Here is a 19,155-nt window from a genome sequence, read left to right on the forward strand (position 1 = left end):
TGTTCATCATCTTAAAATACTGAGCACAGACAGGCCATCCTTGAAGTGGATGTCTTAACAGCTTACAATAAAACCACCATCAGTCTCTAAGCAACACCAAACTTGAAAGCTTTACTCCAGCTCTATTTTTAAACTAGAAATCTCTGGTGTAAAAGTTAACAGGAATTGCTTAATTTTAACATTATATAAATGGTGTCCTTTCCCACGTTCTCAACACTGAAACCCTCTATTTCAAAAGCTATGCCAGAGCAAATTAAAGCCAAACAATAAAGGGCTAAAACTGGGCAGGATTTCAGCTTCTTCCTTCAGTCAAAGGAGGAGGGTCTCCAGAAAAGAAACCACACATTTTTAACCTACATGCAGAGACTGAGGGGAGTGACGAAAAGCAGCAGCCTGCGTCCTTATCTTCCCCCCTCTGACTCAAGGCCCCAGACTGCTCAGGTATAAAAATAAAGAGATGTTCGGTGGTCTAGGTCTTATGTTTGCTGGGCAGTTCAACAAGCAGCAGAGCAATGACTGCTATCTGAAAGCTGCAAATATCCACTTCCCTATGAATATTAAGCACACTGAGATGTCTACCCTTTCCATTCTATGACCAGGAGAAGCAGAAGCAGATAGCAGCTCTTGGGTCCTAGGCAGGTTTTAGGTTAAAAGTTGGACTTGAGAACAAAATAAAGATTCAGTGAAGGCACACGCCAATGAACTATGAAGTCTATGCTGCCTTCTTCCTGAGGTTTCAAGTTTCATATGAAACATTCTTAGTTCCTATCTCACTGAAGAATCTACTAGAGTATGAGACTGCATCTATCTCAGGTAAGCGGGACTTCTGTCTCAGCACTGCAGAAGCAGCCCACACAAGAGGGGATGTGCCCTTCTTTCTCTTGCCCTAGTATCTCAGGCTCAACAAAGCCCACTCCAAGAGGAAGACTGAGTGACCACCGAGATGCCCGAAGCCTTCAATATCTCATTCTCACTCCATATTCAAACTCCTCAGTATTTGTCTTGCCTCAGCACAGGCCTCACTAGACTCAAAAGAAAAAAGCGGGGGCTTGCTCCAGGGCCCAATCTTTCAGTTACAAATGGAACATATAAAAACATCAAGGGAGAGTATGAAGTTAAGATTTTCTAGCTATAGGCCCTTTCGGCTTAATGGGAAGCAAATTAATCCTGTGTTCTACATTCTGTGGGAGAAAGTGACTCCTAACTCAGACTGTTTAACACAATGGCAGATGGGGGTGCACGACCATAGTGCACATGGACAGCGAACTGCAAAGTTTCCCTCTGAGAGATGCTATCAGGGCAGCCTCAGAATTCTGCGCAACTCCCTCTCCCTGGGTGAACTCTCAGACCCCACGGTAGACCCTAGCGATAGGTACACACCTGTGGTGATCAGCACCTTCACCAGCCACCTGTGGAAGAGAAAAAAAGGCTTGGTATTGGTAGTGTGCATCACCAAGTACCAGCCAAGGTTAGTAGTTGCCTGGAAGACTGCATGCCACGTCCACATGTGTGGACAGGTGGAACAGTAACTTAGGAAATCTGGAAAGAGAATGAACCGAGAACTTGACCTCTTTTATGGGTGAAAACCCAAATTATAGTTCCTAAAGAGTAAAATTTATCAGGATTTAATAATTTCCTACATTTTGGTATTTAGAGGAGAAAACATTTTAGCTACAATATACCACTTATCACTAACTTATCACACATCAACCCCCAAAGCCTTTCCTGATTCTCAAACACATGCCTCTTCCCTCTCCTCTAACCCTGCCTGGCAACACACATGTGCCTTTCATCATATCAGAACACACCTTAGTTTTGTATACTTCTTTTTTAGATGACACATGCTCTGAGAATAGAATCCTATCTTAATTACAAGGCAGCAGGATGAGAATACTGAACTTGTCCTAGGAAACCAACATGACCAAGACTCACTCAGTCAAATGGACACTGGGTTGAAATTCGAGAGAGAAAGCTTTCAGTCTCTATTACCTATGTGCTCTATCTTGAGACAGTCAACAAGTGCGATTTTCAGCCTTCTTCAAAAAAATGAAGAGTAACTTTCCTGCAAATCTTAATCGATTTTACAATAAAGTTTAATAAGTTAAAACAAAAAACAGACCAAAAAAAGGAGCACGCTAGGTTTTATCACAAAGGCTCTTTCTAATTCAAACAGGAGGCCTGGCGTGCTGCGATTCATGGGGTCGCAAAGAGCTGGACACGACTGAGCGACTGAACTGAACTGAACTGAGGCAATTTTCAAGAGCCTTCGTATCAACCAGCCCCCAAGCTAAAGGTGAACATCAATACTGACCAGTTTATGACCACTTTATGAAGACAATACCAAAACTGGGGAAATCTTTTAAAACCAATCATCCAATAAATACCTTCTCAGCTAAAATGAACCTACTGATTTCCTATTCACTTTTTTCTTTCTACTCAGATAGGATTCCAATGCCCACATGAAGATAAAATTCACTCTGTATTCTATTAATAGAAAGAGGTTTCCCTCCTACACATTTCCCAGCTCCCTTAAACTGGTTCCATACAACCAAAACATCTAAAAAGCAGGAAGATTTCCAGCTGTTTTCTTGAAAAAGCTTTGTATTCTGGCCAGTTTCACATTCCTGAGGGAACAAGAGGAAAATGAGGTCTAGGAATAGAAATGACCTACAACCCCAAAGAATCAAAGGGAAAATGAGAACTGAGTTTTATTTCTAAGGGACTGAAATTCCATTGTCACAGGACTTTTCTGCTATTGCATTAATATGCATTTTCACATAACTTTCAAAGTTTTAGGATGAGGTGACCATTTTTATTCAGGAGCTCAGACTTCCTCTTTCTTCCATCCCTCCTTTTCCATTCACCCTAAAATTCTGCTTCAATCAACCTCCACTTCCCTTAAACACAACTACTACACCTATTGAACAGAACAGTAACAAGCCTCTTAATATCCAGAATACCTTCAATTTCACTGTGATTTCAACACAACAGGAGAAAATATTGTAGAAGAAGCAAAAACTTTTCCCTCTACATACCTCTAACACATATGGAAAGACTACCTTAATGATGAATATAGTCAAAGAACCGACATATGCCAGCTCTATCTATGATACTGAAGTGTGTATGCACTGAGGATGAACAGCCACCCTGTGTGCCTCTTACCCATGTGTACAAAATGTAGTATGTGAAAGCATTGTGATTGGGAGCCTCAAAAACATGGTGTTGAGTAAAAAAAAAGTTTCTAGTATATGAAATGACATAGAAGTATTATGAATGCAGCCTCTTAAGCTTCTACTGTCAGTGGCACCTGGACCCTCACTCAGACCTCTGGGAAAGGGCCGCTTACCTTCAATGTGCCGACGCACTGTCCAGACAGCATTGGGATTGCCGGGTAGCTCTGAGACAGCCATTTCTGATACCTGACAGGAAAGGAGAGAAACCACAGACCCACTGAGCGTGAAACGCAGCTCCTTGTTTACAATCACACTAGATAATACAGTCCCTATAATATAGCAGTGCTCAGTGTACACTGGATTAAAACACTGGAACCAACTAGTCAAACAGAACATTAAGAACCAAACAGCTAGAGGTACTGTCGATTCCCAACACTGACTTCAGCAAGCAGTGATGGGACATCTAGGATAGCTGCTGCAGCCAAGGCCAAATGCTTCCTTTTGAGGATAACATGCCTGCATCCTCCACAAAAAGCAAGCATGTGGGAATGAAACAGTCCATCTCAATTAGCATCCTTTCCTTTCCTTTGCTCCCTTAAGGCGAAATTCCACGTCTCTTCACCAAACAATTCAAATACCACATCCTTTAGAAAAAAAATCTTCCCTATTTTCTGAGCTGGCAGTCATCTCTCCCTCCTGTAAGTTCTCAGGAATCACAATCATCACCGCTTAGGATACTTATCTGAAAGTAATCTGAGGAACTGTTTTGTCCTTCCTACTTGATTTTTATGCCCCTTAATGTCACAGTCAAGACTCCTCTGAATGTCATATAGACTTTCAGATGAGAATAAATAAAATATGTAAGATAAACTCAAAATGATCCAGAGGAGAAAACAAGGTGTGGACTAAACATTAACTGTCTATAATATCCTTGCAATTTTTCTGTAAATCTAAGACCACCTAAGATAAAAATTTTATTAAATATTTTAAAATGACCTAGAGATAAAAAGCAAGGCAGCCTATCATATTGTGCAATTGAACAGTGAGCTACATTTTACAGGAAGGACTCAAGAATACATATGAAAGGCATTTTATTTTATCCTTTTGTTGGTTTATCCAGGTAATGGTAGCAGGAGTACCTGATCATGGTACAGGAGAATCTTGGGAAACTTCACAATCAATAAAATCTAAATGTCATGTACGCTACACTATCTGACAGTGACTCTGCTCAACTGAGACCATAATCTAGCTGAACAAGACTGAACAAACAGATACACAGGAAGAAAGCAATGTCCAGCAATTAAAAAAATATTTTTTGCATAACAGATTTTTAAAAATAGAATTAGAAAAAATTAGGAGGCAGCAGAGGACTCAAAACCAACGATTCTCCATCAGGCTCTTTCTCTCCCAACACCGTGCACACAGTGTTAACGCATGTGTGCATTTTTTTGTGTTTGAGTGCTTACTTTCACCAGATGATCACTGGGATCCAATGAGCAGCAAGTAACTTATCAAGAACTATTGGTCTAAATTAGGTTCAAGTCATTGAAATTTTGGTGACTTGATGAATATTCAGGCAATCAAAACTTTTTAAATCCCCTGAGACAGCAATATTAATAGCTAACATTTACTGAACAGTTACTATAAGCCAGAACTTGACCAAGTGCTTCATTTGCATTCTCATTTAATTAATACAGCAATCCTTAAGGCAGATGCTATTAAGCCCATTTTACAGAAGAGGAAACAAAAGCTTAGTAACAATTAAGTAGAGCCAAAATTCAAAACAAAGGTCACCTTGCCTGTGTTCCAATAAAAATTTACAAAAAACAGGCAGTGGGCCTCTAAGAGCCTGGAGTTTGCCAACCCCAACTGCTAAAAGTTAACTGCCATAGGAAGATTTATTTTACTCCTAACAAAATCAAGCCCAGGGCTTGCTAAAATGCATCAACACAAGAACCATGATGAGAAAAGGATATGGGATTTGAGAAGATAATTTTGAGTGTCCATTTCACCTAAAATGTCCAACAATAAAGGATTCATTAAATAAATTCTGATCCACCCACTGTGAAGGTACACTGCAAAAACATTAAAAATTGTACGACTTAAAAGCACATAGCAGTAAGAAATAAACTTAGTAAGATATAAATATATATATATACTGTATTTAACATAGTTTAAAATATAAGTATCTAAAAACTATGCAGAAAGATCAAGACTAAAATGAGGTGCAATAAAATGTGCCATGCAAGTCAGACTTCTCAACCTACACATTGTGGCGAGTGAACCTGGAATTAACAGGTATTTTTCCCCTTTGATATCCATTTGCCAAATTTTTAAAGTGCCTATTGTGTTGACATGTTAAAGATTGGGAAATTTAAACTGTAAACTTTATGGAAACAGGTGAAGAGAAAAACATCTTTGTTTCATATAAACACTGAATACATCTTTGATATCATCAGAATAAAGCCTTAGGCTGCTTTGCTAGCACTTCCCTCCAAACCCTGCATATGATCTAGAAATTTCAATCTTACCTCAAGTCCATGCCTTAAGACTCTCAGAGATGACCGCGGTCCCCTACCACAGGCCACATAGAGCTGGGGAGTGTCTTCATTGGCCAGATCAGCTATCTGCACAAAGAAAAGGGGGAGAAATGTCTACTTGTGCTACTTTCCCACACACAAACTTGATTATTCTCATGGGGACAAACCACTTTTTTAGTTTATTAGGCTTAAACATTACTACGGGCCCTGGGCACATGGAGTGAAAAAAAAGACCCAATGTCCCGAAAAGCAAGCAGTTTGAAGCAGCAAGTTTTACAAACAAAAAAAGCTTTTATCAGTTCTTTGTTTTGGTCACACAGCACGTAGGATCTTGGTTCCCTGAACAGAGATGGAACTTGTGCCCCCTGCAGTAGAAATGTAGAGTCTTAACCACTTTAAGCCCAAGGATTTATGTAAAGCTTTTTAACCCCCCAACTGCCTTTAGCTATTTTACCCTTACACCCCGGCGAGTCCACAGATATGCTGCTGAACCTCTTTAGACTATGAGGTTAATTTGAATTAAAACTTTAAACTCATTCATATTCAAAAACAGTTGGTTAGCACTGCTCATTATGTAGTGACTAGAAAGATCCTCACCTGGCAAAACAAAATGGGAGAGAGGCTGTCCAACTCATCAACCAACACAAGGTTTTTCAGTGGTCTTGGCTGAAAGAAGAATGTGTCTCCTTCTTCTAGAGGCATGGCAGATGAAAACTCAGGTTCCTCATCGTCATCTCCAAGATGTGCGATTTGATACAAGTAACTAGGGAGAGGCAAAGATTTCAGGTAAAATGTTTCCTCTGATGTACATTATAAATATAATTAACACTTCCGTATGTTATACATGAACCAAATGAGATTAACTGTGATAACCATTTCATGATGTGTGTAAGTCAAATCACTATGCTGCATACCTTAAACTTACACAGCGCTGTATTTCAATTTTATCTCTGTAAAACTGGAAGAAAAAAAACCCAATAAGCATTTAAAAAGTACTTCTTCTGAAGATGTCTGCCATCAACATAATGCTCATAAATCACTTTAATATTGAGTCGGCATCTACAGTTTGAGATCTCTGCTTACTGACTAGGGTTTTCTATGTCTTTAAGAACAGGGTACATACCCAAAAGAATTTAAAACAAAGACTAAAACAGATATTTGCACACCAGCATCCAATCCTGCATTACTCTCAACAGCCAAAAGGTGGAAAGAATCCAGGTGTCCATTAACAGGTAAATAATATGTGGTACATACATATAGTGGGTTATTATTCTTGGATAAGAAAAATATAGAGCTGACACATGAACTCTAAACTACGCCACATGAAGTGAGCCAGACAGAAGGGTGAGCGTGTGTGTGCACTCAGGTCCCCAGTGCTGAGGGACAGGGCCATGAGGAGACTCCTTAATGGGCATACAGGTTCAGTCTGGAGTGATAAAAAAAAAGTTTGGAAAAACAGTAGCAATGGTTATACAACACTGCAAATGTAATTAATGCCACCAAATTGAACATGTTAAAATGACAAATTTTGTTATACATATTTTACCACAAAAAGAAATAATGGATGCTAAAAAATATGAATGTTTAAGACCTATTTATTGATCAATAAAAAATTATTCACTACTATATAAAAATACATAACTTACAAAACACTATACATTATCGTTTTTATATAAAGATTTAAATATATATATACACAGGTACACACACACAAAAATGGTATCTTTGGGCAGAAGGATTACAAGAGACATTTTTGCTTATATGCACTTTCCCAACTTTTCTACAATGGAAGTTCCTTGTTAAGAAAACTTAAAAAATTAGAAATGGGTGAAAATACTTATAACAATAGGCTAAGCTGTAAAAAGTGAGACAAAACAGGTATAAACTGGGAAAAGGAGCAATAAAGACAGTTGGAATAAGCTCCATGAGAACGAGTTACGGACATAAAGAAAGGGGGAACAACTGTAGAAACGGGAAACTGGAATAGAATCACAAAGTTTTAGACAGTATTTTCATTTTCCTCACACAGAAATAGCGTTAGACAAGCCTTCTGCACCTAACGGCAAAACCTGAAAGCAAGGCCATGGCATCTCATTTCATAAGCAATCTGGAGTCTTCAATACTGGTTTTAAATTCAAGGCCAGAGTAGAGTTCAGACTTATTGAACTCATTTGTCTGTGCTGCTGCTGCTGCTAAGTCGCTTCAGTCATGTCCGACTCTGGGCGACCCCATAGACGGCAGCCCACCAGGCTCCCCCGTCCCTGGGATTCTCCAGGCAAGAACACTGGAGTGGGTTGCCATTTCCTTCTCCAATGCATGAAAGTGAAGTCGCTCAGTCGTGTCCGACTCTTCGCGACCCCATGGACTGCAGCCTACCAGGCTCCTCCATCCATGGGATTTTCCAGGCAAGAGTACTGGAGTGGGTGCCATCGCCTTCTCCCATTTGTCTATGAAAAGCCATCAAAGACTGTAACACAAGGATGAGGACAGCATTTCATCAGGGTTGTGTCTTGTTTGCTTGAAGACATGACCCTCTATAAAGGTTGAGTTTTACAGGACAATGAACTGCAATAAGGAATTAGGGAACTAATTCAGACTAGTACCACAAAAAAGGAATACAAAAGTAATAAACAACTTGACTTTCAAATGAAAGCTGTGGAAGACAGCAAAATCGAGACTTTACACTCAAGTTGCTGGAATTGGCCCATAAGACATTAACAGAAATAGTAAGGACGGCAAAACCAAGACATGGAAGCGACCTAAATGTCCATCGTCAGACGAATGCATAAAGATGTGGTATATATACAGAACAGAATACTACTCAGCCATAAAAAAGAACAAAATAAGCCATTTGCAACAACATGGATGCAACTGGAGATGATCATACTAAGTGAAGTCAAAAGGAGAAAGACAAATGCCATGTGGTAGCATTTATGTGGAATCTAAAACTATGGCACAAATGAACCATCTATGAAACAGGAAGGATAAACAACGAAGGTCCTAGCACAGAGAACAAAATTCAGCATCCTGAGATAAACCATAATGGAAAGAAACATTAAAAAAAAAAGAGAAATAGTACAGTTGGAAAGATTGGTGACATGGCTGGGAAGCTGCTGTAGGTACTAACGAGTTTCAACTTCAGACTTGTGCAAGTGACATGTCTATGGAACATCTATTTAATACTAGGTAGTTCAGCAGGAATGCCCAACAAAAAGTTCAGGAGATCACTTCTAAAGCTACTTTTTGCAGCTATCCACAGGTATTGATTTAAGCCACTAAAATAGAGAAAGTCATCAAGGGAAAGAACATAAAAGGGAAGAGGGCAAAACTTTTGTTCTGAAGGACATAAAACATTCTCAGGAAAAACTACAAGGCCCTGAAACTACCTCTCTTTCACCAACTTTTATAGTAGCCAGGGTGAAACGGGATAATAAAAGGACTACTCACTGGTTTCCAAATTCTGATGCTACGAAAAGGAAGCCTGTTTTAAGCACACACATGGCAGCAGCAACAGGCACAGTATCAAAATACTTGAGCCGGATCTCAGTAACCTGGAATGGAAAGAGAAAGATTCTAGTGTGCAGGCAAATGAAGCCACAACATGGAAAACAGTGCAGTATAATAGGACAATGTAATAAAACAAAGTGGCAAAAACAAATCCTGTCCTTCACATCCACACCAGGAGTCAGCAAACTGCAGCCCACAGGCCAGCCATGCAGCTCACATACTCCCAATGGCTGCGTCTGTGCCCAGCAGTAGAGCCAAGCAGTGGAAATGGACCACACGGCCCACAAAAGCGGAAAACGTTCACTGCCTGGCCTTAAACAGGAAAACAAAAACACAAAACTTGCCAACTCTTGAGCTAAACCAGTATCTAACAAATTGCCCAGTGCTCAATGCTCCTCCAAGGGATAAAAGTGACAGAGCTCATATACTGCCAGTTTTCAGGCAACATAGAGAGCTTTCCCTTGTCATTCACTAGAAGCGGCATTACCCATTCTCACATTGTACGTAATGAGACCAAAAACCTGTTCACCAAGGGGAGAAAATTTACATTCATATTCCAATTCCAAACTTTAAAAGCTTTAACACCTTAAGCAACTACTTTTTAAGGCATTCTGCCCCTGTTTTTTAAACTTGTAACTATCCTTTCTATCTCAGAGAGTAGTTGAAATGAACAAATGGCTTATAACACCACTCTGTAAACCTTAGATAACCATCAGTTTTCAAAATAAGGTTATTTAACTAAAATTAGGATGAAATTGTAGCAAGTTTTATCAAATTAGACTAATAACAGCTAACATGCTTTTTCATTTTTTCTCCCTCCTCCATGGTCTACTTACCATATCTTCATCTGTCTCCAAAGTGATCTTAAAGATATCTCCCTGCTCAGTCTGAGCCAAAAAGAAGAACATTGATTTGGTCTTATGGGTGGCAGAGCAGACAAAAATCATTCCTCTTTCAGGGTCATCCAGGTCATTCTAGCAAAGTCAAATACACAATCAACATCTTAGAAATTAGGATTTCTTTTCTGGAATTCAGCACCTTACCAATAAGGATCAAACAGGCCACCAAATGTCTAGAGGCACCTGGAGTCTCTCCATGCAAGCTGTGACCCAGAGCAGCTTGCCAACCACAGGATTATATAACACAATAAACAGAAATTCTTGTCTACTATAAATACATAATAAAGCTTAGGTTAAAAAAAAAAGCCACAATTCCAGTCTACAGCCTGATCAGATTAATAAGGCAAAAACTATCTCCAGAGAAAAATGTCAGAGAAGAGACATGAAATTTAAAGAATCATCATTTCAGGCTGTAAATAAGACTCTTACACATTCACAGTACTATCCAAACCACCAACACCATCCCTCTTCTGTCTTTATCAACTTGCCAAAATCCCAAAAGGCATCCCCCTCAACTGGATTTTGTTTCTTTTTAAGTATTTCCAACATTTTGTATTTCTCTCAAAGGCAAAACATGTTTTATATTTCTTTGTAGTCCCAAAGTCAAGTACAGCACCTGGCAGTCAGGTGCTTAATAAACTTCTGATAACTAAACTTTATTACTTAACACCACTCCAAAAATTTAACTTGCTAATCTTACCAAATTTTCTAAAATTGATGTAATCTTACTCAAATACCATGTACTAGATAAACGATGTCTTAAAAAGATTTAACCCCAGGACCTATAAATTAATATTATAAAGAAAATTAATTTGGGGTGAAAGGAGAGTTTGAGGAAGCAGAGATCAATGAAGATTACCCATGTGCTGCTGATAACTGAAGCTGGGTACACAGAACTTCATTATAATCATCCCTCAACACCTGCAAGGGATTAGTTTGAGCCTCGAGGCCCCAGATACCAAAATCCACGGATACCCAAATCTCTTAAAAACGGGGTAGTACAAGGAACTGTCGTAAAGTGTAATGATCCCTAGAACTTATCTTCAAATAGTCTTGCCTAAAAAACACAGATACAAAGCAAAGAAAAGGCCAATGTAGCAGAGCAGTACTAGTCAGTGAAGCTAAGTGAAAAGTTTATAGGAATTCACTGTTTGCTCCTTTTAGATTTTTTCTATGCTGGAATGGGGTGGAGTAGGGGAGAATGAAAGACTATTTACCTGTAATGAATACACCTGGATTCTTCAAACTAGAAACTTTCAGGAATTGCAAATGGATAATGTTCATAGGTTCTTCAAGAATGAAAATTGTATCTGCTTTTTTAAAAACCGAAGCACAACTGACTTACAATATCATGCTAGTTTTAGGTGCACAACCCAGAACTGTGCTGATTTTCAATTTTCCTTCTCAGATTTTGTTTTGTTGTGCTAAAATACTTACTGACTTTACTAAAAACACTTAACAAAAATTAAGTTCATTTCACAACATAAATATATTCTCTTATGGTAAACAAAGACCTACCCGTCTCCTGGGAATTGGACAGCGGATATCCGGTTGGTCACCGAAGTTCTTATAAGTAATGTAGTTTTCGGAGCAGATTAGCACTCCACTTGGACCATCTGATCCCCCTGGAACTGTCAAGAGAAAACAATAACTAGTAATGATTTGACGTAACTATGAATTTAACCTTCAATTCCTTCTCTCCTTCAGCACAACTTAAAGGTGCCTGAAGGGGCTAAACATTCAACGTGTTTCTTTTCCCTGAGAGTTACACTAGACAAGAATGGAACACCATTTGGGTGATTTCAGCCTGTCCAGATATCTAGTAAGGCATCTAAAAGTTTAGCTCCAAGCCCAGAACTCAGTTCTCAGCTTCGGACCTATAATCCAACTGCCTAATGGACACTCTTACATGGATATTCCATAGCAGGTTAAAAATGAATGCATTCACAAACCACTGCCAAGTTCCTTACCAAACCATTTCCTGGGTTCTCAACCTTAGAGAACATTGTCATCAACCAATCGACCAAACCATCCTTTCTGCAGCAAAAAGGGTGTCACCCTTCAATTCTCTCCTCTCCCACACTGGTTCTACCTCTTCAGCAGTCCTCATGCTGCAAACCTCTTTTGGTTTAATGGAAATGCTTCCTGACCTTACCACCTTCCATTCCATTACCAAAATGTAACCATGTGATCTTTCTAAAACATTCACCTTTAATAGGTCATTATTCTTCTGCTTCCTCCACCCCAGCTCTTCACCTCCAATGATCCAACCACAATGAGCTTTCAGTTTTCAATGAACCATGTTTTTTTCCTGCATTTGGGCTTTTGTGCATTCTGTTTCCTCTGCCCACAAGAGAAACTCCTCCTCCACCCTCACGGCCCCTAACTCCTAACTATTCCTTAGTCCTCGGCTAAGAGCACTTCTGAAAGCTTTCTCTAATGCACTGCCTTCCTTTTCTGGTTAGGAACCCCTCCTCCATGCTGTCACGGCATGTGGCACACTCTGGTAACTTTTGTGTTACTAGTATGTATTCACCATTATACTCAATCTTGTATATAAGGAGACACCACAACAAATTTTTCACCACGCAGTCCCAGGGGCCAGCAGATTGACTTTGCACATAGTGATCACAGAGGTTCAGTAAACATTTGTTTAATGAATGAAACCCTTGTAAATGAGAAGTATCATAATACATTATAACAAGTAATTAATATAATCTATTTTTTAAAATGCTTCTGCTTAATATATAGTCTCTTCCTAAGATTTAACACTCAAAGACAACTGCTATTTTATATTTTTCTTCTCCAAAATCCTATCCAACAACAGACATACTTCATTTTAGACATCAAATGCAAATGACTCAAAACAGAAAGGACTGGATCACCATCTTAGATGAGCCTGATACAATTTAGATACCACAAATATAGTTGTCCTTTAGTCTTTTAATATAATGAGTTAAACTAATATTGATTCTTCATGGTGAACCTCTTTGAGCTCCTACAAAAATCATACTTTGCTATGATGCATATAAAACACTGTTGAATATGATTTGCTAAAATTTAAGATTTCTGCATCTACCATCAAAGGATAACTAGGCTGTAAATATTTCTTATTACTGTCCTTCCCCAGTTTTGGTATGAAGTTATACTAAGCTCTTAAAGTGGCACATAGGTTTTTATTCTTTTTCTGATCGCTCAAGAAATTTAAGGTCCCTAAAAATTCTGGACCTTAAATCTTCTGAGGAAAAGAAAATTTTGATTATTGCCCCAATTTTTTAAACAAATGTTGGTCTATTCAGGTTCTTAATTTCATCTTCTATCAATTTTGGTGACAGTTTTCAAAAATATTTCTATTTCATCTAGGCTTTCAAACTGAAGGACAGTTTTATCTTGTTTCATCCACAACATGTCTTTTCACAGAGCCAGATTTTGATTTTTGTAATGAGAGTGAAAGATTGACTACAGTCAAAACACCAGAGCAGCCACCAGAAATCAATATTCCAAGCCGACTGCTCTTTCTTTCTCTATCCCATTAGAGGGTAAGAGTTAACCACCACATGAATTTCTAACGTCCCCAAAACACAGACAAGGCACTCAGGTTTACTATGAATAGATTATAGTTTCCAAATCCTATTAAGTAAACACTCCTAAGTTTGGGCATAAAATGGACCAAGCAAAATGGTACAAAGTAGATCGAAGAAAAAAGTACCTGTAATTAGGAAGTTTCCATGTTCCTCCAAAGGCTCACTGTATTTTCGGACTACGTGATTTAAACCAAGGTCTAATTCATAGAAAGTAAGCGTCTGCTGGGTATTAGCTGCTGCTTCCCCAGTTGGATCATTGTCTGCTTCCTAGGTAACAGTGGCACAAAGACTAATCAGTACCATAAAATCAAACTTTCAAAGCTGGAAAGTCAAAGAGTGGATACATGTATATGAATAACTGATTCACTCTGCTGTACACCTGAAACTAATACAACATTATAAATCAACTATACTCCAGTAAAAATTATTTAAATAAACGAATAAAGCTGAAAAGGTCATTAAGATTCTTCCATTTCACAAACCAGGAAATAGTGGTCCACAGATGCCAAATGCTTTGCCAAAATTCACACTAAAAAATGGCAGAACGAGTGCAAGAACCCAAGTTTTCTACTTCTGGGACCAGAAAACACTGCCTTCCTCTCAAGGGAAAGAACGGCATGTCCCATCTTTCACTATCTCCCAATGAAAAAATATCCAAAACACCACTTCACCTCTTTTTTCAGGGCGTTTCCCCAATAAAACCCTGTTTACACAGGGGGACTGTTCAACCCAGAGCAAAGGCGCTATCATGTGGTCAGGTGAACGCTGAGACGCTCCCAAGTGTTTCAGAGAGGCATCTGGAGAGTAACAGTAATAAAAAAATTGTGACCAAGGAAGATATACCTCATAATCCATTTCCAGACAAGCAAACATTGGATTTTCAAATCCCACATCTACTCCAACTACGTGATACACTAAAGTGTTTGCTTTGTGAGCCTCCAGTGGAGATGAAATGGTAAGTCGGGCTGCAGCATCTCTGTTCAAGATATACACCAATTTCTGTTTCTCAATGGCACCTGTGGATGGAGACAAAACATAAAAAAATTCCAGATAATGAAAAGACAGGCTACAGAACAGCTAGATTTATATCACAATTATTTTCTAAATGATAGCCAGTACTAAACACTACAAGTGCATTAACTTAAGATTTTGCTAACACTAAAATAGACAGGAGCTAAATTTTACCCTTCTCGTTCTAATAGAGATTTTTTTTAATTTAGCAGTGCTGAGTCTTAGTTACGATATTCAACATCTTTGCTGCAGTAAGAGGGCCCTCTTCAGCTGTGGCATGTATATGCTTAGTTGACATGTGGGATCTACTCCCCTGACCAGGGATTGAACCCAAGTCTGCACTGGCAGCTCAGAGGCTTAGCCACTGGACTACCAGTAAAGTCCCCATAATAGGGATCTTAGTTAGTTAGTTCAGTCGCTCAGTCATGTCCGACTCTTTGCAACCCCATGAATCGCAGCACACCAGGTCTCCCTAATATCCCACTAACTTTCCAAAAATTTTTATGACAAACTAAGCAAAAATTCATAAAACTGCCAGCTTTGTTCTCTGAATTAGATCTAATAATTTTGCAACTGGTCACAGAAGGTTGCCCTCTGGAAGCCTGATCAGATATGCAGAGTTTTCTTCAAGAGATTTATCAGAGAAGAGACATGAATGTAAATCATCACTTCAGGCTGATGAAAGCAACCATACTCTTTGCCTAATAATGTGAAAACTTTCAGCATAGCCTTTTTGGTACAGTTAAAGAAACCAAAAATGACCCATTCCCAACTAGATAAGAAGTAGAAAAAAGGTGTGTTAAAACTTTCACCATTGTTTTAAAAGAGAAAGCAACTTAAACACCCAAAATGATACAAATTTTATTCAGGTGAGTGATTTCTTGGTACACTACCAAAATCACAGCATTGCTATTCTGAACTGAGCTTCTTTAAGAATCAAAAAGCCAACAGAGTAAGTCACGCACTAATCATAACAGCTCGCCCTTTGGGATCCACAGCTAAGAACTGGCCAGGAACAATGCGGCGGCATCCACTCTTGCCAAAGGTTTCTTGGTGAATCTTCTCAAACATATTCTTAGATGGCTGGTATTCCAGGATAACAATCCGACCTGAATCACTGCCAACCACAATGTAGTCTTTCGTGCCACCTGTCAACCTAAAGGCCATGAGCGACCGGATGACACCAAATACTTCCACAGTTAGTAGAGTGTGCACTTTGCCAGTGTTGGGATCAGGGCGAAGCAGCTCCAAGATCTTTCCTCGGGAAACAACAATTTCCTGTTGTTTGGTTCCTGAAAAACACACAAAATAAAGATCATGAACAATAATAAGAACTAGTCCAAAAAGTAACCTTCATGGATCAAAATGCTACTACACACAAATACAACTAAATGAGTTGGAGGCTTAGTATTTTAAATTAATTTATTCTACTTTAAAAGGTCCTTTTCCTAGAATTTAAAACATTTAACAAAAGTGGTATCAAAGAAAAGCTTTTCATAAATGATCATGCAAGCTTTTTTAAAAACTTCTTTTAATTTTTCTAAGATTTGCCATCAATAAGCATAATTGGGAGTTGTCTACAAATGATATTAATGTATAACATTTAGCTTTGTAAAATTTAAAATTTCCAAAGGCTCTTTCTAGTCCATTTTAAAAACTATTGTTCTAAGAAATCATATTAACTTTTTGTGCAGTTAGATGTAGTATCCCAAAGAACTTTCAAAATTGCTATCTAATATATGCTGTTTATTTCTAAAAAGCTCACCTGCTTTCAAAATTGCAATCAACACCTCCAAATGCATAAACAGCCAACGTGAACCCAACTCTCCCTGCTACTCATATCCACCCTGATGAGTTGTCATCACCTTCAAATGTTGAGAATAACCAATTTCCTCCTTTCTCACACTCTCTGATCTCAAGTAACCTGCTATCAATGTTACTGTCATTTTCTCTGCCACCCAGGATGCAATCTCATATTCTTCTATCTATCCTCACCGCCCCAGCATAGGTCCTCACTATCTAATGCCTAAACGGCCTCCTACCCTACCTGATATACCACGCCTACCTATCCCAATCCATTCTCATTTGCTCAATGCCCAATCACTTATCAAGACACCTTACTTTCTAAAAGTTCTTTGGAAATGAGATAAGATCAATTACTTTAGAAACTGTAAAGCATTACATAAGTTACAATGTTCTCTAACAATTAAATTTTTTTTCATAATTTGTTTTTTACAAAAAGGCTTGATGTTGAAAAACCAATCTGAAGCATAAAACTATTAATATTTAAAATGTGAAGAATTCCCTGGAAGTCTGTAGTAAGGACTCCTCACATCCACTGCAGGGGGCACAGATTCAATTCCTGGTCAGGGAACTAAGACTCAGCAAGCCAAGAGGTGCAGTCCAAAAAAAAAAAAAAACCCCACACAAAACTTTAGAGGAACTTACCAGAGAAATTGCCATGAATGGCAAAGCTGATGCCAGTGGCTCGCTGCAAGGTCAAGTTGTACAGGAACATGGCAGCAGTAACAGTGAGCCGCCCACAGCTCCACAATTCAGACCTTGGTTATACCAAGTCAAAGCTAGCTAAGAGCACATAAAAGCAGAAAAATATCAGCTGTGAAACTGTTAACAGATATTTCTGTAAGGCAACATCTAGTGAAGACAGCAGAACCAGTAGAGTAAGGCTTCCTGAGTAACACCATACTTTTAGCAATTAAGAGTGCTTTCTACATGCAGGCACTGTGCTACTATACACTTTGCTTCTAATCTCACAAGAAATATATAAAGTACATGATATTACACTAATTTTACAAGTAAGAAAATTAGGCTAAGAAAATAAACTGCTTGAGGTCACATGTAGCAAAAAACATTAGGGAGCTGTACTCTGTACCATTAATGCAACAATGTTTATTTAACTTTATTGTCATGGAAACAAACTAGGTCTACATTTACTTCTATTTGAATAACGTCTACTTTCACATGGTTCAGAATTCAAAAGCACAGCAAAAAGCCCACTCCATCCATTCCCTAGCTATTCAGTTTTCCTTCTTGGAGGAATCAATTTCACCAAGTTATATCGTGTCTTTCCAGATATTTTCTGTATGCACAAGAAGAAACATATTAATACTGTATACTATGCCTTCATTTTTAACTAAAGATCATTGTATACTCACATTATAGCGCAACTGATTGTTTTTAATCATTTTACCTATCTTGGACATAGTGACAAACAAAAGACTTTCTCGTTTTGTTTTTTTACAGCTATGTATTAATACAATAATATATCCCATTAATATAAGGATATGCATTTCATCGAATGGGTATATAAGAATTCACTTAGCTAAAACCCTACTGATGAACATTCATTCAGGTTCTTCCCAACCTCTTGCTAATACGAATACTGCTGCGAAGAAAAATCTTCATATATAAGTCATTCATATGTGCATGACTGTATTTCTAAGATTAATTCCTAGAAGTGCAATTGCTGGACTGACAGACTTACACATTTGCAACTTTGATACATATTGACAAACTGCCTTTCAAAGAAACTGCCAATTTACATCTCCAGCAACTTGAGTTCCTAATTTCTACAACCAGACTTTTGCTGATTAATAGATAAAAGTACTCACCTACATCTCTTATAGAGCTCTATATTTACATTACTAGAAACTTAAACCAGTTGCTGAGTCGTGTCCCACTCTTTGGGACCCCGTGGACTACAGCACACCAGGCCTCCCTGTCCTTCTCTATCTTCTGGAGTTTGCTCAAACTCATGTCCTTTGAGTCAGTAATGCCAGTTTTTAAATTTAAACCTACTGACCACCAAAAAACTAAAAACTGAACTGTCACTTCAGGAGGAAGCCTCTCCGAAGGAATACACAATCACAGAAAAGGATTCTTCTCATCAGATAGAACTCAAAACTGCAAACTGATGTACCTCTACCATAAAAGAATTACCAAAAACTACATCTATACACACCTACTGCTAGAAAACAAACTGACTTATTTTTCCTCACTCAGAGACAAAAGCAAGGGATCTCGAGAAATTCAAAGTTATCACTGTGTAATTAACACATGAGGCTGGTTTTGTTAAATGAGAAAAGAGAATTATGAATAAACATCCTCACAAATAATAACCATTTCTGGGCTGTGCAAGAGCAAGGGCTCTTGTCTCTCTGGGCTACCAAAGAGAGGACTCCAGTCTAGAAACAGGTCCAGAGAGATACACATTTTCCTACTTGAAACCAAGGAACATCTTTATTGTCCTAGGATCATAGGGAAAAAAGGAAAAGGCCTGAGGTGGAATAACAGAGTTGAAAAATGACCTACAAAAAGAAAAACAGAGAAAAAAAACTATAGACACAAAGACATAGATACACACACTCAGAAGGCCTTAGACACTGAGAAAGTTCCAAGGAAAGTTGTGCTCAGCTAAAGG

The 19,155-nt window shown here is 38.5% G+C and overlaps 1 protein-coding gene across 1 annotated transcript in view; it reads right to left on the reverse strand.

Annotated features, from left to right (window-relative positions):
* SF3B3 (splicing factor 3b subunit 3) overlaps nt 1-19,155 on the reverse strand; it is a 38,983-nt gene that overhangs the window by 18,473 nt on the left and 1,355 nt on the right. Inside the window, exons 2-11 of the mRNA XM_005691787.3 lie at nt 17,163-17,300; nt 15,680-16,006; nt 14,547-14,719; nt 13,829-13,970; nt 11,638-11,750; nt 10,057-10,194; nt 9,161-9,264; nt 6,311-6,476; nt 5,705-5,800; nt 3,347-3,419 (exon numbers count right to left, since the gene is read on the reverse strand). Coding sequence (XP_005691844.1) covers nt 3,347-3,419; nt 5,705-5,800; nt 6,311-6,476; nt 9,161-9,264; nt 10,057-10,194; nt 11,638-11,750; nt 13,829-13,970; nt 14,547-14,719; nt 15,680-16,006; nt 17,163-17,232 — 1,402 coding nt within the window. The 5' untranslated portion in view covers nt 17,233-17,300. The remainder of the gene's footprint in view (nt 1-3,346; nt 3,420-5,704; nt 5,801-6,310; nt 6,477-9,160; nt 9,265-10,056; nt 10,195-11,637; nt 11,751-13,828; nt 13,971-14,546; nt 14,720-15,679; nt 16,007-17,162; nt 17,301-19,155) is intronic.

Source organism: Capra hircus, chromosome 18 (genome assembly GCF_001704415.2).
Source record: "Capra hircus breed San Clemente chromosome 18, ASM170441v1, whole genome shotgun sequence".
NCBI lineage: Eukaryota > Metazoa > Chordata > Mammalia > Artiodactyla > Bovidae > Capra > Capra hircus.